This window comes from Tetrao urogallus, assembly GCF_951394365.1.
Source record: "Tetrao urogallus genome assembly, chromosome: 9".
NCBI lineage: Eukaryota > Metazoa > Chordata > Aves > Galliformes > Phasianidae > Tetrao > Tetrao urogallus.
This window is the reverse complement of record NC_136822.1, coordinates 3923788-3946769: the sequence shown is the minus strand read 5'-3', so window position 1 is coordinate 3946769 and position 22982 is coordinate 3923788. Positions and strand designations below refer to the sequence as shown.

The 22982-nt window shown below is 47.8% G+C and overlaps 1 protein-coding gene across 1 annotated transcript; it reads left to right on the top strand.

Moving 5' to 3' along the window:
* Positions 1-8981: 8981 nt before the first annotated feature.
* On the top strand, positions 8982-21752 carry SENP2 (SUMO specific peptidase 2; the record flags this gene model as incomplete). Its single annotated transcript, XM_079539913.1, has 15 exons — positions 8982-9076; positions 12065-12120; positions 12828-12949; positions 13771-13840; positions 14062-14140; positions 14669-14783; positions 15314-15414; positions 17990-18056; positions 18202-18336; positions 19100-19231; positions 19534-19737; positions 19880-19959; positions 20313-20397; positions 21079-21174; positions 21690-21752. 15 exons carry the CDS (start codon positions 8982-8984, stop codon positions 21750-21752), a joined length of 1500 nt encoding a protein of 499 aa, XP_079396039.1.
* Between the last annotated feature and the right edge of the window lie 1230 nt (positions 21753-22982).

The following is a 22982-nucleotide window of genomic DNA, read 5'->3' as shown; positions in this document are numbered from 1 at the left end:
GCCATGTCCTGCTGGGGTGCGGGATGGGTGCTGCAGCCTTGGCAGTGACACCCATCACTGCTGCCCCGTCATCCATTCTTCCTTCTCGGCCATCATCTTCCCAAAATCCTTCTACCTCTGCATCTCAGTGGGGGCTCAACTGGAGCGATGCAGGACCAGGGCTGGTGATGGTGGCAGTGGGTTGTTGGGCTGGTCCCCATGAGCAGCCATCCCCCAAGGCACAGCTCCTACCACACTGAAGCACAAATAGGCATCTTCTGTCCCAACATCACAGACAAAGTGTGAAGGGCAGATTTCTGACGGCATTATGTCAGAAATGGGCTGGTGTCCTTCTCTTCTCTGCATTTTAACCCCATCCCCCAGCACCCCCTCCCCCCCCCCCCATTCTTGAAATGACTAATTTTCACTCCTGGATGTTAACTTGTCCTTTTCTGCTCCTGCCAGCAATAATTTGGCCACATTCTCACCTTTGTGGCATTTTCGCTCTTTCCTGAGAAATGCAGATCTCTGGGTGTGATTTCCTGCCCGCAGGAGGGCTGGCGGGGAGGAGGTTGCAGGACAGAGGAGGGCTGTGGGGTGACACAAGAGCAACTCCTGTCACATTTGCAGCCCTGTGGGCTATGGGACACCTCCTGTGGGAAGGTTGGCTTCACAGCCTTTTTATGGACTGCTGGGGGTGGGAGAGGACTGAAAAGGCTGAGCCTTTTGGGGAGAAGTGGGAGGGGGGAAATTGTTTTATTCTGGGGAACCAGAAAACCCCAAATGTTCTTTGGTTACGGTTCTCTGAAAGTTTAAAATGATCCTTTTGCCTAGGAGAAAATTGTGAGAAGCCAACACAACTCCTAAATAAAAGCCACTCGCAGTATCAGAGCATCCCTGGGATGGTGTGGTCCCTCTGTTACCTCTCAACCACAGGATGGTCACGAGGCAGAACACCTCCTCACAGGCAGTTCTGTGCAAGAACCCCAATCTGCAGCTGCCACCTGCAAAAGGAGTGGGGGTTGCTCCTCCTTATTCCTCTTCTGTGATCCAAGTCACTGCACACATCCAGACTGCTAAGGAAGCTTTGCATCTTCCCTGCCATGGGGATAACCTGCCATGGCAAAATCCTCTTGGTGTTATGCTCTTGGATGTTTAAGTGAGAACTAATCGGTGTGGAAGATCAGGGCTGGCCGAGGGGCAAATAGCAGGGAAAGAAAAGGGATGTTGACTCTGATGCCTGATAGCAACACTTGAAGGAGACTCAAACAGCCATCTCCAACCCGTGCACTGGCTTGGTGAAATAAGAAATGTGGGGGTGAGCATTAGGCAGGGCTTGTTCTTCACTGCAGGGTCCCAAACGCAGCAGGAACTCTTCACCTTGACAGGGAGGGTGACACCAGGCTGTCACTGCTCAAAAGCAGTGGGTTGCCAGCAGGCTCATTACTGAGACACACCTCCAGGCAAACCTCACTGGGCACAAAGAGTGTGAAATGTCCCTTGATGCCCTTGTCACAAATCTTTGACCTCCTGTGGTGTGTGCTGATGGTTGTGAGAGCAACATCTGGGCAGGCGTGCAGAGGGGAAGGTGAAGAGCATCTGCCTCCATACAGTTTCCTCTGGTCCAGCAAATGTCTGGAGGAAACACAGCAAAGCAGGGAGGGGAACAGGAGCTCCTATAAGCCTGGGGCTAACAAGGAGAGATGCAACAGTGAGAAACCTGCAGGAGAAACACAGTGATACTTGAGCCTAGAGGCAGTGCACGGGATATGAGTAGGTGCTGAAGGTAGGCTCCAGAAATGCTTTTTCTCTCCATATATTCCATAACAGCACTGGAAGGGAAGCCCTGTGACTGGCTGCTGGGAGAAGGGTGGGCAGAAGAGGATCCATGAAGAGAAGAGGGGAAATAAGAAGAAAAATAGTGCGAGCAATACTGAGCTCAACTCCAGTCGACCTCAAGCAGACCAGGCCCCAGAAGAAACTCAGCCCCTCGAGTTCTGAGCAATCCTACAACCAGCTCAGTGAGAGTCCCAATGCTGGCAGAACAACCTTCCAGCAGAGCTGTATGTTTTAGCTGCTCGATGATACAATAGAAAACGCCTCCCAAGCCCTGGCCCACTGGTGCATTTCCTTAGCTCGCTGGAATTTCCGTTTCGTTCTTCCTCTCCCAGGCTCTTACCGAAAAATGGTGTCACCATGCGCGTCCCTTGGGCGGGCTCTGGAGGGAGGCCAGCCTCGAGGTCCCTTTGTTGAGCTCCCCGCGGGTGCTGGGTCCAGCTCGCCCCTTTATTAATCACCCAAGGCGACTGTGCTGGTCAAAGGAAGATTTACAAGGCGGCCAGGAAGTTCTTATTTTTACAGGAGTGCCTCAAACACACGCACGCAGTAGGAAAAGCAAACATTCCAGGCATACCGAAGGATCCGCGGGATAAAAATTCCCCAAGCAGCCCAGATTAAGACACTCCAGGCACATGGAAACACTCAAACCCGGACTCGGGGATTTAATGGTGTGATTTAGCAGGCAGCCCCTAAGCTCTGCGTGGAACAACCTGAATTGCATGGGAGAAGCCCCTGTGGAGGGGCAGGGAGGGGGGCAGCCCTTGCTACAATGAAGTCAGGGCTGACCCCACTACCCAGCTCCATGGGGGCACCAGAGCCTTGCAGCAGGAGTTTGCCTTTGGAAACTTTCAGCTTCTCTCCTTCGCAATCCAAGCAAGGGTTACTGAACCAGTGCAACACCTGGTCCCAGCCGATGGAACAGAGGTGGATGCTGCTCAGGCTCTGCCTGCCCGGACCACAAGCTGGAGTTCAGCAGTTGTTGCTCCAGGTCAACACATATTACCTCCTCCAAAGTCCCGGGGAGGTGATCTCAGCTTAAGGACACATTCCTCAAACACTGTCCAGGTTGGATGACAGCAGAATTTGGTCTCACCAGTGGCTTCCACAGGACAATCTGTCTCCTGGGTTGCTTGCCCAGCCTCACTGTCAACTGGTTCCCAAGTGCTGCCACATGATGAAGTGAACAACAGCAACATTTTTGCATGCATGGGTTTGGGTTTGCAAAGAAACATAAGAAATGCAGAAGGTAAAGAGCTCCTGATGTTGTTAAGTTTGCTTACAGGAAAAAAAATCAGCCTGAATTACGTGCTTCCCCTTTCTCTTTTGTAATTCCCCGTCGAAAGATTTGTGCAGCATATTCACAATGATGCCCTTCGTCCTGATGACATGTTGGGCAATAGCCTGCACTTCCTGATGGGCTCTGCATCTCTCTGAGTGAAGAAGAGGAAGAAGCACTGAAGAACAGTGAAGTAAAAAGGGTCAGAGATCTTCATGAGCTGGAAATATCCTGGAAGCTTCTGGAAGAGCTGTGGAGGGGGCTGATAAGGAAATAAGTCATCTGCTGAAAGGGAGGGTTAAAGACAAGCACGTGCTTGAGAACATCCTAGAGAAAAATGCTCATTTACCCAGTGAACGAGGCACCCTCCATGCACAAAGCAGATATGAACTGCCCTCTGTGCTTAGCCCAAATCACAACCCACCCATAGGCACAAGCAGGGCCACCTGTCCCCACAGCTGGCCACAGCTCCCCTCCTGCAGCCACAGCAAGGATGCTCTCCAAGATCTGGGTGAATTATCAAGAGCTTGCATCTCAGTGTATCATCTGAACTCTTATATTCGTTGTCTCCTGTCTTTCCTGCCTCTGTTCATCACCAGCCAAGGAGTTCAGGAGACCTTTCGGTGCTGATGCACTGTTTGAATACAAACCATCCTCACAGAATGGGTTTTGCCCCAGTAACCGTGACTGGCTTCAATGTGTCTGCACCCCTCTCCTTGCTTGGTTTTAACGGTGCTTCTTGATGGTTTTCCTAGCAGGGTTCTCTCCTGACAGTGAGTGGAAGCTTGGTAATTCACATCCACACAGTGCAGCACATGCTTCAACTCACTGCAGGCTCTGCGCAGCGCAGGACTGAGTTCTGTGCCTACAGGCATGAAAAATTACCATAAAATCTGCTCTTTCCACAAATGGCTCCTGGTGTAGATTTGATCACCCCTGCACATCTTCCTGAGCTCAACTGTGATTTTTGGTTCTGTAAATTCTTGCTGCCAGCTGAGGCCAGGCCACCACAGCACGGCTGGGGCGGAGCCTTTCCCGTGCTACACCACGAGCCAGCTGCCTTTAGCAAATCTAACGTGGCATTGCAGAGATGTGAGTCATCATCACCAGCCTTGTTTTCACAGATATTCTCAGCGCAGATCCGCGCCGCAGTATTTTTGTTTGCCCCTGACCGTCACAATATGACACATCCAGCTCACCCCATGATAACGAGACCTGGCTTATTAGGAACAGTAAACAAAATCAACTCCTTGCAGCCCGACAGCCAGGACTCACACTGCTCAGAAGGTGGTGTTGGGTTGACAGAAGCCCCGCAGAGCCTCTTCCTCAGGATCATCACGCTGCCTGGCCATCTTGGTGCCAATGCTCCCAAGGGCCTGCATCCTCACTGGGGATGTGGCGAGTGCAAGTGGTGGTGGTGGGGATATTAAGGGTGATGAGACTTCCTAAAGGGAGAGGTGACTGGGATGCTCTGGGCACTTTTTGCCTTGCCTTGCCTTGCCCTACCCTTAGACACTCTTCCCTGAAGGCAAATTGGGATGGATGGGCAGAGAAGGTCCTAAGGCCACTCCACCACTGGCTGCATTCAGAGCAGGCACAGAGGATGGCACATCGATAGCTTTCCAACGCGTGGCCCAGGGGCTGCTGCCTGAGTTCTGGCTCTCTGGCCTTGGCCAGGAGCATGGCGCCTGCAGCACGAGCCTTGCCCTTCCGAGGAGCTGCTTTGCCAAGATTGGAATTGGGCCAGACACCTTACTGGCACACAGCTAGGCAAGGCAACACAAGCCCTTGTGCCCAGTCTTTCTTGGTCCATGAGGCTGTGGGGACAGTGCTGTCCCTTCCGAGCTGAGTGATAAAGGGACACGGAGCCCACAGGGAAGAAGGAATGTCTGGGAGGTGTTAGTGGGCAGCCTGAAAGACAGGCCTGAATTCACTTGCCCTGCTTACCCGAGCTAGGAGTTGAGTCCATGTCCCACAACTCTATATCCTGAGGAACAGAAATAGGTGCTTTAAAAGCATTCGTTATTCAGGAATGGCTTCTTTGTACTCTGCCCAGTTTGACACTTGGGTACAAGACACGAGACTGTTCCTGCCTGCCAAATTGTCTCTTCCAGGGGCAGACACAGGGCCGAACTATGAGGTCCTCAAAGGAAAGCCACCTCTGCCCCAGCAACATGCTGCCACACACGGTGTCCACATGCACATGAGACTGATTGCCCAGCTAGCCATGCTGGAGATGGGGACACTTGGTGAAATACGCCCAGCTTGCTACAATGAACTATAAACACACTCTGCTAAACAGAAATGGGCTTAGATTTATTCCTGTCCCAAGCAGGAAACTAGAAGGGATAATACAGAATTAAGCTGTGAAGTTAACCTTCAGCTATGTAAATTACAGGGAATGAAAAATGCAGTCAATGTGAAACAGTCTTATAAATGCACCTTAACTACAGGCACTATATTGTACAGTGTAATCTTGCAAGCTGGGGCAGTGGAAAACAGCAAGCAAGTTTCAGCCTCTGAGCTATCTGGGGTGAAAAATATTTTTCCAACCGCTTCTGCTGTCGCACACTATTCCACTTGATAGGGAATGTACAAAATGGGCTGACCAGCTAAACACACACTAGTCATAAGGTAGCTATGTTGACAAATTGAATCATATTTTGTGGGATTATACCCAAGGCAAAGAATTTGGAAGATTAGCGACTGAGCAATGTGAAAGCGCTGCCAAGCTCATGTTGCTGAGACTCGTACTGCTGGTTTGGGAGCGCTGCGCTGCAAGGCCACGTGCCAAGCCCCTCCTCTTTGTGCTCTGGAACCAATATTTGCACAAAGTGAAGTGAAAGCATGGGCACCGGCAGCTGGATAGCTGGGGTTTTATCCAGGTTGTTTTTGTAGGGCACAAGGCCCAGAGCCAAAGGACAGCGACGACGTAGATTGTGGCTGTTGAGCTCAGTGGAGCCCTGTTGGCTTTAGACCAGGGGTGTGAGGTGCTGTGCCACCCGGACATCCCCAACACATGTGAAATAAAGAGATTTTAATCACTGATTACGTGTGTTATTCTTTATATACCTAAAAGTACTCATCGCTCTTTAGCATCCAGATCAGTGAATTACATTGTTTCCACAGTGACACATATATAAAGGCAGGGACTTTGGGTTACACACCATCAGTGACCCCAAATTCTGGAATCGCTGCATTCACTACCAGTATCAGAGATGGGACACGAGCAACCCCTGTCTACTTCAATGCCCAGTAACAGGATTCTGGATGAACGTGCACCAAATACCATCATTTTGAGTCACTACACATCAGCGTTCTGAGGAAGAAGCTCAGAGACATAGTAAAGAATTAAGTCATGAAGCTAACCATCAGATTAAATTACAGGGATTGAGAAATGCAACTGTTGTAAAACTGACCTGTAAAGACACTGGATGCGTTACGATATATAACCCCCTGCAGTATGACTATTATTACATTTTCCTCGTATTAAACTTTGCAAGAGGGCACGTGCTTCAATCAAACACACAGAATAACAGCCTTCCTGGTCCTGGTGAGGACAGGGACTGCACTCCAGGGCTCAGGGCAGTTTCAGCTATATGTGGCACAAATGCATGCAGGTTTATTTGGAAGCTGGATGAGTCTCACAGTCACACTAACCCCATTGTAATGGACAGACACTTTTCCAGCATCTCAAAGCCTTTAATGCCAACATTTCATGAAGGATTAAAATTATTATCCTTGTAATATTCTGGTGAGAACAAGGAAGCAGTGATATCAGGAGGGACAGAGAAACTTGCTTAAAATAGCAAACAGAATTCCTGAGATTTCCCATGTTTTTCTGCAATGGGAGGAGGAAATGGCAGCAGGGATAACCATGCCTGCTGGAGGAATCTTGCAGCCCTAAGATGGACCCAGCTCCCTGCTCATGTTCCCATGTGACAGGACCTCACACCTACACATGGTGGGGTCCCAAAGCAGGCAAGAAACCTGGGTGCCATCGTTGCTCCCTATCCAGTACCTGCAAGGGGGGCAGGACAGCCGTGTGAGCCTTATGTCTGCTGGGGGCAGGGAAGGGGGGCAGGCCATCCTTCCTCCTTCCCTCAATTCCTAGTTCACACTACATTGTCTCGTGGCCTCTGAGCCCTTGCCTTCTACCGGCAAATCTGACAGCACACAAAAGCAGCAGGAGTATTACAGATGAGACCTGGCTCTGCAGGACTAAGCTGACAAAAACCCTGAGGAATGCAAACAAACTCCCTGCGCCCCCTCCAGCTCTCTACTGCAGGATTTGGCTAAACTGTGAGCACTGGGAGGAAGGGAAAGCAATCACAGCAGCATTTCTCAGCTGCAGGCTCTGCGCAGTGCTGCCATGCCCTCTGCCGGGCCCCGGTCTGCCTGTCAGACCACCCTTCCCATGCATGCCTTGCACACTGCCTGTGCCCTCACCGCTCTCCTCGCACACCTGCCTGCTTCCTCACAGCTTGGCTGCCACATCCAGCTTGGACTGAGGTGCCTGCCATCTCCACTGGCCAAAGCTCTGAAACAGAAAAGGAGCAGCAATTAAGAAGGGAGGAAGGTCGCTCAATTAAATCACAACACCCTGAAGGCACAGAAAGTCCGCGGGACCTCCTGTGACAAATGCATCCCATGAAAATGCCAGCTCTGCTCTGGGCTCTTGAATCGACCCAGTTTGTTCTGCAGCTTCCTTGCTCGCCTTACAGCAACACTGACCCCTGGACAACCACTGGGCATTTTGGGAAAAGATGTTTGATAATAAACAGGCAGCAGTGCACCAGCCCTTGGAGTGAAACTCTCTGTAACTAGCTGATGTCTTCCAAACCAAGCACAGCCTCTGTGAACTAGAGGGGCAAGAGACCTGTTTCTGCACATATCATCTGGCAAAAGCTGGAAGTAAACCCAACGGCCCCATGAGTAGGCTGAGTACTAGGTAAGACTTGCATTAACCTGAAACTGGGTTGCTCTGAGGCACTGAGCAATGTTCCAACGAACTGAAGCCCTGCCCCCCTCCCACCACAGGCTGAGCACACAAGGAACAGCCGGCAGAGCAGCCACAGCCTCCACACAGGTAACAGCCACCATGCTGTGTGTGGGACACGAGTTGGGTCTAAAAGCAAAAACCCACGTCAGGAGTTCGTTGGCCAGCTCCAGAGCTAGCCACAAAGCACAAACGTGAGGTGGGAGAGTTTCCTGGCACACAGATAACCCAGCAGGACAGGCTGCCTGCACACAGCCCAACACACCCACACGGAGCAGCACCAGGCCAGGGTGCCTCAGCAGGGCAGGACTCAGTGAGCTAAGGGCTCGCTTGTCCCAAACACAGCTTTGGGATGGTGTGAGGGTCCCGGCGGGCCCAGCATTACCCCCAGACCGCTGCTTCCCGCCCACAGCGCTGTGAGGCGCTCCAGAGGCCGGGCTTCCCGCCCAAACTGAGGTAATGCCGCGGGGCGACGCCCCGTCCGGCCAACCCGGCGACGAGAAGACATAAGGAGCAGCACTAGGAGAAGCAGATAGGCGCTAACCGGGCGGGAGACACGCCAGAAAAAAAGAAAGGCATTGAGCCACGCACGATGCAGCACCTCTCCCGGTTGCCTCCCTCACGACGCCCGAAAGCAGCACTGCGCATGCGCATGCCAATGGCGGCCTATCCACCCTGCGCATGCGCACCGCCAATGGCGAACTGTCCACCATGCGCATGCGCATCCCCAACGGCGGCCTGTCGACCATGCGCATGCGCACCTCTCCTCCCAGCCGGGAGCGCGCACGGAGGCACCTCCTCCCGTGTTTCTGCGCCTGCGCGCCGGCGGCACTTCCTCGCGGTAGTCGCGCGAGATGTACGCACTTCCGCCGGCGGCGGCCGGGGCCTATGTACCAATGGCTGCTGGCGGCTGTCGGCAGTCTCTTCGCCGCCGCGCGCCGCTCCGCGCCACTCCCGGCCCCGCGCAAGCGGCCCTTCCGCAGGTCAGCGCTCCGCCGCGTGTCCCTCCGCGCTGCGTCCGGCCCTCGGGCGTGACGGGGTGCCGGTCTGCCCGAGGGTTCCGCTCCTCGGCCCCGACATGACCTCCCTCAGCCCGCTGGGCACGCTCTGTGCTGTGCGGCCCGGCGTCCCGTAGGCTTTCTTGGCCGCCAGGACGCACACGGGTCCTTTTGCAAATTGCTCCTTTCCGGCACGTCTGCACTGATGTGTGCAGCTGTACCTTCCCCGGGCGCGGGGCTGTGTGTGTGACTGAGCGAGACGTAATGGACGTGAACTGGGATGTGGGGAGTTTCATACAAAAATGAGGAATAAAAGCTCCTGTGAGGGTGTCGGAGCCGTGGAGTGGGCTGCACATGGAGGCGGTGCGGTTTCCTCTGAAGATACTCAAACCCTGGGCACTTTTCTACTATAGGGAACCTGCTTTAACAGGGGGTTGGACTGGATGATCTCCAGAAAGGCCTCCCAACCTCTGCAACTCCGTGATTCTGTGTGCAGAGTGAAAGGAAGGGCAGTGCTTTTGCAGGCAGGAGCTGGTGGTGTGCAGCAGAGCCATCCCTGCCACATCCCTCTTCCCAAAGGGAGAGCAACACGGGCTGCCTGCCACGCTTTGGGCACTCAGCTTTGCTAGGAGATCACTGCAAATGAGGGAAGCAAGTAGGGTGGAACTGCTATGTACCAATGGCAGAGGTGTTTTCAGCAGCTGTGCAGTTGGAAATAAGGTCTGAAATGCTGCTTGTCTCTAAAATGACAAAGGTATTCTCAGCTCCCTGTGTGAGGCTGCGAGAAAATCATAGAATAGCCTGGGTTGAAAAGGACCACAGTGTTCATCTCGCTCCAACCCCTTGCTATGTGCAGGGTCACCAACCAGCAGACCAGGCTGCCCAGGGCCACATCCAGCCTTGAGTGCCTCCAGGGATTGGGCATCCACAACTTCAGTTCTCCATAAGTGCTATTTCTCAAAATGTACGTGAATGGGACAGGCAGGTGAATGGTTTGGCTGAAATTTTGGATGCAGAGATGTCCTGAGTAAGCACCATTCCCAATCAAAGTGGTGGAGCACATAGGTGAAGTTATACAGAAGTTGCCTTTTTTGTTATGTCTGCCACTTGGGGTTTTCCCACAGCAAAAAAAGATGAAAAATTATGGATATCAGTGGTGAAAGTAATGGGTAAAAATGAGCTGCTCTTAAATGCTGCATTGCAGCATCGTGTGAATTTCAGAGGAAAAGTCAAACTTCATACAGCTTTACATGGTAAACTATCACAAACTATCACAGCAGTGACGCAGGAGGAGATTTGGAAGAGGAGAGAGGCCTGCACATGGGTGTGTGCATGCATAAATAAGGGAGTTTGTGACATCTTGTTTTCGCCCCCCCCTCACTGGTGGGGTGGAATAGAATGTTAGGCTGTTGCCACGGCGTCGCAGGGGGAGTTGAGCCCATCTTGGTGTGGAGGGCAGACACGCATCTGCCTCCTGCAGTGCTTTTTCCACCTTTTTTGTGACCGCTGCTCAACACCCTCTGCTTTTACTTCACCTTAAGAGAGCTTTAGAGGAGCCTGTGCTACAGGGGCACAGCTTGAACTCCTCATGAGTTGTGCGTTCTGCTGCATAGCTGAGCTTCTTTACCACTCGCTCTTACCTGGAGTGAGAAAACTTTGAGAACATCAGAGGTTTTTTAGTCTTTTTCTGAGTCGTTGAGAGAAAACAAATCCTGCCATGTCCTCAGAACAACCTAAAGAGCCCAAGCGTCCGGCTAAGTGTAAACGGAAAAAACGACATTGCAACAGGTACAGGGTGCAGTGCTGAAGCTGGGGGAGGAGGCCCTTCTCTTTAAAAACTGCTGGTGGTAACCTAGCTGGGTGTTAAAGCCGTGTTTATCTCTGAGTGCGGCCCTGGGGAGGCTTTTGGTGCTGTGTCTCTGCACGAGGTTCGAGCTGGGAGCCTTCTGCTGGGGGCCTGGGAGTGAAAGCTAGCTGTTGCTAAAAGCTGGATGGGAAGATACACGTGGTGTTGTTTTCTTCTTAATTTAGCCTGCTGAAATATTAAATACGCCGAGTAGGAACGTGGTTTTTTGGGAATAATTTGTGTTTACCACCTATTCCTTGGTATTTTCTGCCTGAAGTTAGTAGCGCAGTAATGACAAATATCCTCTGTTTGACATGAAATGTAGAGCTATTTTGTGTTTCTGATGCGAAAGGGTGACAGTCCAGAGGGCGTGAGATGAGCAGGGCTTGGATGTGTAACAGTTGGAATTGTTTTGATCAAAGAAGGAACAAAGAGTCCTCGCTGTGTAGGGGGGGGAAGGACAGAAACACCACTTTGTGTTTTTGGAAGCAAATAGGAAAAAAATGATATATATATATATAGAAATGAGCTGTGTATTCCCACCATTAATAACTACATTTCTAGACTTTATCTTTGTGACGACTGACGCAGTACTTCAGCTGCTGCTCAGTAAGGAGGGGTGCAGCTGAGAGTGATTGCAATGAGGGGTTGGCAAGCACTGATTTAGCAGTGAGTTATTTATGTGGGTGTACGTGCATTGCTTTCCCATCTTATATTTCCTGTCCTACTTAGGCTTTTTTTTCCCTCTGCAGCTCATTGTAGTGAACTCAGATGGCTTAGTAATCATCGGCGTATTTCTTTCCTTGAGGAAAGAGGCAAAGCTGTATATTAATTAAGAATTTTTGGTTGCTTGTAACAGATAGAAAGTATATATTGAATGTTGGAGAAAGGGGCCTGAAGTGTTTCAAATGGGTGAATTAATTTTCTGTGCGCGCTCTGCTGGGTGGGAGACATCAATGGGAGATGCTGCCACATGTTTCTGTCTGGACTGATCCTGGAGGTGCTTGGAGGGGAGACCTCTGGGGTAGGAGGATTGATTTGGGAAGTTTGGGTCCCGTGAAGGGAAACGAGTCTCTTAGAAGCTCATCTGCAGTCCCCAAATGCTGATCTGCACGTATTTTCCACAGTGTCCAGCCGCCTCTGGAAGATCCTGACGAGCCTCAACCAAAAAGGAAAACATCAGGTACTGCACATTGCAGAAGTAATTAATATGCCTCATTTTTTACTTTTTTTGTTTAGGTTTTGGGTACTTCAGTAAACTGGCTTCAGTTCTTCAGCGTAAAGGCTGAAGTTTTGAGGCATTCTCTAAATTGTGATGTATGTGTAGCCAATGGCCTGAGGCAGAATTGTGTCACATGTACTGGCCATGGCAGGAAGGGGTACTTTTACTGCCAGCAGGAGATGCCCCACATCTCTCTGGCCATGAGCCCATCCACATCAGCACAGCGAGCACTGTGCATCAAAGCTGAGTGCTCCCTCCTGTATTCATGGTCTGTATTCGTAGTATTTCACATCTGCCAGCTGAAAAGAGCTGTGTTTCTTCTGAGAAACCACCTAAAATCTGGGGTACAAAGGAAAGCACCTTCAAAGTGACAGCAGGCAGAGAAAAAAAATGGCATTTAGGAGTGATGCAGCTATGCTGCTACCTCGGTATTCACTGCACAGATCATGGTTTGAGATCAGAGTTTCCCTTTTTCAGTCAGATGAAGAGGGAGAAGCTTTTTATGCTATAGGATATTTCCAAGCACAAATTTTATGGGGAAACATGGAGCTCTGTAGCTACTGCTTGGCTTCCCCTAATTTAATGCTGAACTGTTACAGTGTGCTATTCTGGTATCACTTGATCCCTTTTCAGTCATGTTCTTATATGACCTCTTGTTTTTTCTTAAGGCTCTGAGCCTCCAGGAGAAGCAAGCACCTCTGCTGAGGTGAACTTGCCACCCAGGGCAGCAGATGAACACTGGACAATTTCAGATGACAACGTAACTTCAACCACAACCTTGGGAGAAGAGGTCAGCACAGATTTTGAAAGTAGGCAGTTGTAATTGTTGAATCTGTGGGAGACAAAAGGAAGGAGCTTCTCTGCATAACAAAGCCTGTACAGCAGTAGGGTCTTTGCTATTTGTAGCAGGCAGCTCTGCTGGCTGGGTTTGCCTCATTCAGGTTTGCACACTGTGCTCTAGCTCTTGTAACTAAGGAGCTCAGTGTTTGCTGTCTTCCAGATACTCTGTAGTCATTCATAGCTGTAGTCTTAGGATGTTTACAAGTTGTTTCTAAAGCTAGTAGTTAAGGGATCAGTATGCATCACCTTGCAAGAAAAGCTGCATAATTGCTGTGGGTAAAGGTCTCTTTGCTACATTATACACCAGATCACCAGAGGATGCCTTTAAGACTTTGAGTCTTAACCGGTGAACTGTTGCTCATCTCTGTAGCTTGGTTCAAAGATGCAGTGTTATTTTTCTCATTGCCCCACTGGTATAAGAGAAGAATAAGAAGCTGCCATGATCCATTTGTTCTTGAGAGAGTTACTCTCCTTCACAGAACTTATTTTTCAGGGGCCAAACTCACGTTTCAGTGTGGTTAGGAGCTGAATAAGAAGAACTCAGGGTTAGATTCATGTCGTTTTAATCACTGCATATAGCAGCTCCTGTATTAAAAAAATGTATAAAGCATACTTGTCAGAGATTCTGCAAATATTTGCACTTTGCTGCAGTCTAAACCAGCATATCATGATCTCTGAGTCATCATAGAGCTGCCTACATTCCAGGAACATTATGTTTGCTTGTGTTTGCATTCAGGTGATACTCACAGTGATATTTTGTTTTTATTCTAGCCTCCATCTGCTCCATATGACCCTTCATCTGAAATACCATCAAGCCCTGTGCTGGAAAGGCTGCAGATTGGTAAGGCTGACACCAGGTCACCAACTCATTTCTTTTTCACCCATCCTTGTGCACCACATGACCCAACTTCAGGTTTACATTCAGATGATTGCAGGCACAGTGTGTAACATCTAGGGATATTGCATGTGAGCTCTGTTTCTTTTTGATTGGTGAAGCTCTTTAAACTCAAAACCTTTGGTTTCCTTTTGTAGTTACTGATGTAACTTGTGTTCCTGTTACAGATAATATGCCTTTTGAAAGCGATGCTTACTTTGATAGGGTCACACTGGCCCTTTCTCCTGTGACAGTTCCAGATCTCAGGTAAAAATCCTTTCATTTCTTTCTGGAAAAGACTTTCCACCTTTCCCTTTCATTCTTGAGCTTCTTGAGTGTTGTCAAACACCTGGATCATTGTCCACGTAATAATAGTTACCCAAATTATTTTGGGACCTGATCCAGTTGCTGTACTGCAGTGAGATATCCAGCTGCCTTTTTTTCCCCTTCCCCCTTTGAATCCAGATACTTCATAGACATGGGAGATTTGTTAGAAGAGGCAGCTTTGTTAGCTAGAAGCTTCTGTATTGACTCAGGGCTTGGGCTGCCTTGGAAATGGCCTTGAGAGTATCTGCATCACTTGTGCAGATCAAACAGCAGTGTGTATTCGAGGCAGTTGTTCTGCTTTTAATTTTACCTGTGCGTACTTTCTCATTAATTGGTTGAAGACAGCAGGCCTTCATCTGAAAGTAATCAACATCTCATGTCAAAACAGTTGTCAGTGCAGGCTGAATTGTAGGTGCTTATTTGAACGTTTTCTTGATGCTGTTTCTTTTGCCTTTGTTATTTTTTTAGCAACTACTACACCGAACCTCCTGGAGATGACACTTCAACACCCACTGAGGATGAAGAGCCAAAACCTTCTACTTCAGGAATGGACAAAACAGGGAAGCCTTTGCGCAGCGTTGAGGTGCGTGGCTGAGAAAGGCTTTTTGAAATGAAACCATTCAATAATTACAGCTACAAAAACACCGAGTTCCTTCCCTGTCCTTCCCATGTCTGAAGCAGCTGTTGGAAAACATGTAATAAACCTAGATTTCATGGGAAAAAAGTCTCAGACTGAAGTAGTGGAGGAGCAGGCTGTGGCAAGCAGTGAAGTATGATTAAGATATCCTGGGGACTCATAGCAAGCAGTCATTATGTGTACTGACAGGAATGCATATTAGCCTGAATTATTATGCAAGAGGTGCAGACCGCAGCTGCAGATAAGAGGCCCACATTTGAGGAAATGGTTGTAAAAGAAATGTTGAGAATTACAGTGAGCACAAATCCTTCCCACAGGGCCAACACAAAACAAACGTGTGGGAATTGCTGTTAAATGAGCTGCAGTATTTAGAGAGCAACCTGTGCAGGCTGCACCAAATCCAGATGACAAGTATTTGCTTCATGTGCAGCGATTCTAATCTGTTCTTCTGTTTGTTTGTCCCTCCGTTCTGCTAGGATGCTCAGAGAGAAGAAAAAGAGAAATACAAGCAACTCTTGAAACTACTGAAGGACAAATATGCTAAATACTGCCAAACTGCAAAGCCGACAAGCTCCAAGTAATTAATTATAGGAAGAAATTAACATAAGCTTTGGTGGACATGGGAAGTGGAGGGAAAAAAATGCAGCTTTTGCACTCTCAGGGCTCCTGATGGTGTCCCAGGGCAGGTCTTTGCATAAACTTAAGTTTTAAAAGCTCAAGAGATGCTTCCCCTCCCTGCATTCACTTCCTCCAGGTGTAGCAGGAATGTTTTGTGAATGTGTTCTGCAGATGAAAGTTTGTCACTCTGTAGGGATACGTTTCTCTCCCAGTAGATTAAAAGGAAGAAATCTCAGTCTTGTGTACAGAACTGCTGTTCTGAGAGCAACCTACAAGAGGGAACTTGTGTGTAAATCTGATTCATGAGTAGCAGTGATGTGGGTTTGATATCTGTGTTGCTGTGTAAGAGATTGCATGAAGCTAACCACACCAGGAAAAACACAGAAATAAGAGAAGCTCTTATCTCAGTGGGATACTACACCTCAAAGCTTTGTACAAAGAGCCTAATTAGAAAATACTGATGCCAAAATGGTGAAACAGCAGCGTGCCTTTCTGCAGAGGCACATAGTAGGAAATGCCACGTGAATGCTGTGAAACATGGATTGCTTTAGCAAAGCTAGAATCCCAGTCTCTGCTTTGCCTCACAGCTAGAAGACAAACACAGGGCTTCAGAGCAGAATAGCACATCACATTTAAACATTCTGCTGTGTGAATACAGAAAATGACACTTTGTGTAATTTTAGGTGCACCAGCATTAATATTTGAGGTTGGATCAACAATGCTGCTTTTGGCATCTGATCTTCCAGCCATTGGTTACTGTGGTTTGGCCAATATCTCAGAGCAGTCCTGAAGGATGAATTTAAACATTCCAGAAACGTGTGCTGTGTGGACAATGTGTTCACAGTGCCAGCATTATCTCCAATAAAGGGTTGGCCAGGGATTGTGACAGAGAATGCTGCCTTGTCCTATAAAACACAGATTGCATACAGATAACAGATACTGCATGTATAGAAATTCTGATTCTGTTTTGTTATTTTTCCTGCTGCACCAAAGTGTTGAGATTTACTACAAAGAGTCACTGTCTGCTGTAACTTTCCTGGAAGAACAAAGATGTGGAGGGGATGCCTCCAAGCTTTTGACACCAAAACCTGGTGAGTGAGCCCTGCTTCATAGTTGCTCTGTTTTATAGCTAGGCTTATAAAATAGAGCATTTATTTAAGTCTTGAAGGTATATTTTATGCTATGCTAGACGTGGTGTGGCTTACATTGGCTCTTAGAACAAAAGAAGCTGTCTCTAGAAAGAAAAAGGAGAGCAGGAACAAAACCAGAGATAGTTGTTAGCTGAAGTGGCTTTGTAAGTGACAAGCTTTGTTTAAAGCTGTTCCTCCACCCTGGTGCTGTACCAGAGGTGTTCTTAGCTGCAGAAGTAACTGCATACTGTGCAGGTGAAGTCTGTAACATCTGGCCCTTTGTGCTGGTGGAGGCACACTGATGTGTGTGAGCCCTTTAGGTTACCTCACCCAGCTGTGATAATGCATTACTGTTTAATCCTTTTTTATGTGACCATATCCATGATATCAGAGCTTCAACACTAAGCCAGCTGTTACAAATTGAAATATTAACCCGGTGGAAAGGCAATAAGGAGTGAAACAGCAAAAGGGACAAGCATGAAACAGGGTGGTGTTATAAAAGAGAAAGTGCTTACCTGTCTCTGAAGATTTAGGCTCACAAGGGAGCAATCTCCAAGCAGAGCTCCTTCCTCTCTGCCAGTCAGCCCTTAAATGGGGTCTAAGAGAGGTGCAGCCAGGCTCCTCCCCCATTGCCTCCACCTGTGCTCCCAGGGCTGACCAGGTCCTTTCCCCAGGTGCTCAATCAGTGCTTCAGGCTGGGACTCAAAGTTCCCATAAACCAGCAAATTGCTTCTTTCCTGGATTAGCACAGCACCTCTCTTTATAACAAGTTGGCTTGTTTTGTAGATCATCTTTTCTGGTAAGCTGAAGAATGTAACTACTGAAAGTGACTTTAGATCCTGGGCTTCAGAGCTCACACGCTTTCCCATAATGTCCAGGAGGCCTGTTTGCCAGAGTTAAAACTTCATAACCTTGTAGTCATTGTTAGGAAGGTTGTTGGGATTTTTTTTTTGTCTTTTCCTTCATAATCTGAGAGTCATGTTTGCCTGATCCTCATTAAATGCTGACTTCTGGTATGCTTTTTTGTGCAGATGGCAGCAGACCACGCCACTCTCCAGAACGTGAGCAGCCCAGGTAGAATCTTGGTTCCTCTTTGGTTTTGTTTTGTGTGTTCCAGCAGTGTCCAGAAAGAGAATAACCATCCTCATCTCAATGTTCTGGCATGAGAGCAGCTAGCTCGTGGCTCTGGAATTGCTTGCAATCCAGTTGTGTCTCTCATTTCTTCTTTGTGAACCATCTGAGCAGCAGCAGTGTGAGCGCAGATGGCTGCGTGTTGCTGAAGGAAGCAAAGCCAGTGAGAGAGACTTCTGTATGGCAGTCTGATCTGTGATAATGCATTCCTTAACCAGAAGATGGATGTGTAAGAGTTACATGCATTGCTACAGCCTGCTTCTCTGTTTCCAGTTGCAGTTACGGTACGCCAGCAGAAAAGGAAGGCAAGAAAGGACAAGAGGGACAACCCAACTCAGGGGTGAGCTTATTATTCGGATGTATGTGGATACATGGGTGTATGGATGCATATTCAAAAGACACTTCCAATTTTATACATGAGCAAGACTTTGTGTTATCCCTTAGCAAATTTGCTTGCTAACTTGACCTCTTTTTGTCTGAGACAGCATGGAGATGAAGTCCCAGGGAATGCCTCCTCTGGATTGCATCTGCCACCCGTTCTGTCCGGAAGACCATCTATCCATGATGAGGAAGAAAAGAAACTCCCCAGATCCCAAGAACGCTTTCCTCCACTCACAGAGGTACCATAGCTGTCGGTCCCTTGTTCGAATTAGAAAGCTGTAAAACATCCACATAACTCCTCCTTTTTTTTCTGCAGACGGTTCTTGAGCCTGTTTTGCAGTGTTAGGAGCTTGCATTCACCACTTGTAGAATGTCTACAGAGCAAGGGTCAGCAGTAAAGCTGATCTTAAAGGGTTTAATACAATCCACACAGTCCTTTGGTTGTGCTCACGTAAGGGTTTGTGGGAATTGTGTGAGCAGAACCAAAACTGGTCCACGTTTAACAGGTGCTTTTCCAGAGCAGTATTTGGCTGCTCTGATTCCTTGAAGTCCTGCTGATGTAACTGAACACCTTCTTTTTGGCCCAGTGATGACTGGTTTGGGAAGGGCAAGCAAAATGAGGGTTTACAAACTCTGGACAGTAAAGTTCCATACAAGACAAAAAAGTTGTTTTTCTCACTTCACTGGCCCAGATTTAACCAAAAAGAAGTGTGCTTTGCATCCCTTAAGCAGGCTTCGATGGAAATATCCATACAAGAACAGTTACACACACAGCTGAGACTCCTGAATGCATGACTCCAGTGTCGACACCTCAGTTCCCTTTGGAGTTCCCCACTTTTAACTTCTTTTAGGTCCCTGACTCACATGCCTTGGTATGAAAAATGCCCACTGTGGTGCTGGTCTTATCACTCGAGCCTTCATGTAGCAGACCTTGTTACAGCTGAAAGCTGCCCACAGGTTGGTGTGCTCACAGGTCCTTTCCCATTCCATTGCTTGCTTCAGGCCATGGAGAGAGAGATCAAGGCTGCGTTGAGCGAGGGTAAACCGGAGGAGGTGGTGAGCAGTGCCTTCAAACTCAGGCTCAGCCGTGAGGACATCCAGACACTGAACAACTTTTCGTGGCTCAACGACGAGGTAAAGCTTGCTGCAGCACAGTGATGTTTCTGTTCTGGATGTCTTTTCAAATGTCCTCGCTGGGCACAGGTGTCTGATTTCAGTTATTTGCAGACCCTCACTGCAGAACTTATAGACACCTGTTGAGTCTTACTGTAGGTATATAAAGCTCTAGAGTTCTAGAAACTCTATTTGTTGGGTCACGCAGTTTCTAGAAGTTAGTCTTCTGAAAGTATTGCTTCTCTGGTTTTGTTTTTTTTTACTTTTTTAATTTGGTGAGCAGTGTCTTATTTTGTATTTTATATTTGGTTTTTACCATACAGGTCATTAATTTCTATATGAATCTTCTGATGGAAAGAGGCAAAAAAGAAAACTATCCATCAGTGTACGCTTTTAGTACTTTCTTCTGTCACAAACTTCTTTCCGAAGGCTACACAGCAGTAAAAAGATGGACTAGAAATGTGAATCTGTTCAAACATCACATCATTTTAGTTCCTATTCACTTGAGATCACACTGGTCGTTGGTGGTGAGTCATGCTGGATTTCTTTTTTTTTTTCAATTGAAGAATTAAGTGGGGAGAAAGCAAGCAAGCAAGCAAGGTTGATCAGTTTTTGTTCTGTTTGCTGCATAGGCTCGTGCAGTGTCTGACGGTTACTTTTCAATAACAGGTTGTAGATATCAGAAAGAAGACCATCACATACTTTGACTCACTTGGAAAAAGAGGAGACAAGATCTGTGAAGCTGTATTGTGAGTAACTGCTCAGTCAGTGCTTTTTGTTGTGAACTCTGAGAAGGTTTCTAGCTATTTGTATCTGAGACACAACTGGAAGCGTTTGGTTTTTTTGTAGCTAGGGAATAAAACCATTCTCACATCACTCCTTCCATCCAGGAAAGTGATACTTGTCTCCAGGATGTACAAAGCATCACCATGAAATGTATGCAAACTGAACATTTGAGTTGTTCCTCCAAATGCTTTATGGCAGTAAAGATCCACTGACATCTTACTGTCCTGCCATTTGGCTTCCTGTGGAATTTCAGGGATCTCTTTTTTGTTGGCCTAAAATACAGAGATGAAGAGTTGCTTTGTTTTGTTTTAAACAGCCATTACCTGCAAGAGGAAAGCTGGGAGAAACGAAAAGTGAAGCTGTCACTTTCGGAGTGGACCCTTCACAGCATGGAGTCCCATGTATGTGAGCATTACTGGGATCTGAAACCTGCAGCTCCTCGTCACAAAGGCCTTAATGCTTTCTTAACAAGGCTAAGCTTTAAAGAGCATCCATAAACATAAACCATCTCAGGCTGCAAGTGGATTAGGAAGCTGTGCTGGGATGCAAGGCAGTGCCTTTCCTTGCTGTCCAAGTACTTTATTTTCCTATGAGTCTGCCATGTTAGGGTGAATCTGGCTTTGCACCTTTTTCACAAGTTGAATTTAAGAATCTGTTTAGCTGTTGTCTGAGAGAGGAGGCTTCCAAAAGCAGGCAGGGCTTTGAGGTGATTCTTCTTCGTGCATGAATTCTGGCAGGTGATGAAGAAAAGGGTTGAGCTGATGTCTTTCAACAAATTAATAGCAATAAGCAGCATCTGCAAACTCAGGAGACATGACACCACTGTGCTGCTCACAGTGCAAACTTCAAGACACCTTGCAGGGTGGATTGCTGCTACCCCTGCAAGAATTTGGATTATGAGGTCCAAGGAAAGGAGACAGAGGGCTGTGAAGATGTGGCTCACTGGGTGTACTCCTTGTGTGTGGGATGGGTTGTGCACGTAGGTTTGCAAGTCAGAGTATTGGGGGTGGTGGGTGGTGCTGCCCCCAACTTGCTTTTCTTTTAAGATAGAAAACATTCTCCACCTTCTTTCCTTTCATTAGGAAATTCCTCAGCAATCGAATGGAAGTGACTGCGGAGTTTTTATGTGCAAATATGCAGATTATGTCTGCAGAGACAAACCCATTACCTTCACTGAGGTGAGCCAAAGTTCCTAATGGTTTCAGATGAGTGCACACGTGCAGGGGCTGGGGAGGTTATGCAGCTGTTTGCTCTGCCTGGAGTGGAAGTTTTGTACTTCCATTTGTGGTGCGTGGCGCCAGGGCTGGAACTCAAAGTGGCCTCAGCAGAGTGGAGCTGTATTCACCATCCTTAGGTCTCAGGCAAACCTTGAACTTCCCCTCGGGCAAGGTATGGTTTTGGTATCTTTTGGAGAAATAGGCCTAACCCTTAGACTGATTAAAATATGAATTATCTTCTGATGTAGCGGCCTTTAATTAGAGCTTAAGCTGTTGTTAATAGTCAGATAAATCTGGCTTTGTTGGGTTTCATCCATGCAGCACCACAGTGGGTGTGAGACACAGCAGACCGTGTTGTACTCACAGGGGCTGCGTTGACAGTGCTTAAAATGAGCTTGATGTGAGAGAACACCACACGTGTTTTCTGTCCCTTCCTGCTGTGCATTGCATGGGCTTTTCTTTCCTTTTCTTTACAGGAAGACATGCCTTACTTCCGCAAGAGAATGGTGTGGGAAATAATCCATCAGCAGCTGCTGTGAGGCATGAACCGACAGAGCAACACGGTGGATCACCTCGCAGTCACTAACTCCTGTTTCATTATGTTTGCAGTGCCTTACTGAACAGGAAGCAGGCACTTACATGTTTCTCTTTTAGGCTATAAAGTAACGGTTAATTTTTTTCCTCCATTTCGGAGACAGTGCCTCTCTTTGAAATGAGCTGATGCGCCTTGAGTGAGAGTCTGAAAGTTGGCTGTGACTTCACCAGGGGAGTGGTGGAGAAGAAATGGTGTGAACTTGTGTCGGTGGGACGGAGGGCTCCCACCTCACTGCACACGTGGCCACATTTATGGACAAATGGGACTCTCCAGCCTGGTGGTAACAGTCGTGGTAGCCAAACTGAGCTCCCCAAGGACAATGTGCTTAGCTGCTGTTTCTTCAAGGAGAGTTTTCTTCTGTTTCTGGAACACCTACGATCTACTTGATTCCTAAAACTGGATTTGTGATGACCATAGAAAGGGGGGGGGGAAAAAAAAAAAGTATTGACGGTTTTCTTGATTTGTAACAAATCTGTAGTGAAGCCCCTTTAGTTGGGGTGGTTTTGTTTTGTCTGCAGGGAATTATCTGATGTGAAAAGAGAAGTATTTATTTTGTTTCTTTTTTAAAGTAAATATGTAATTTATACAAAGAGCTTTACTGGAAAGAAATTCTACCTGGTGATGAAATAGAGTGTTTTTTCTAAATGAAGAAAAAAAAAGAAAGAGGTATCAGAGTGGTTTTTGCTTGCTTATGTGAGGAGGAAGACTCTAGCTAGGGTGAGTATCAGCGCACAGAAGCCTCTCAGCAATGCTTGTGAAATCCTGAAGGGGCAATGAGAATGTTTTATTGAGTCCAGTTGTATTTGGTCTGTTTTTGTATCCTGCTGAGCTCATGCTCTTTAACTGGAGTAAGTTTGGGGTCTCAGTTCCCTGTGTACTGTTGCAGAGGGGAGGCTGTTGCATGCTTGGCGTGTAGGCTGCCTGTTGGAATGGTGGTATTGAGAACCACATCACACTGTTTCTGTGAGGTGGTTCCGTTCCCCCAGCTCTGAGGTAAAGATGCTGATTTTTGGAGATGTGCCCTCTGTGCTCGTGTGAACGATCTGCTTTCAGGCTGCTCCTTGCCAGAGGGGCTGCTTTCCTAGGGGAGCTGCTGAGTGGGTTTATCTGTGCTGTGGCCAGGAGCTGGATCAGTCTTTGCTTCCAAACTGATTAGCTTAATCCATCACAAATC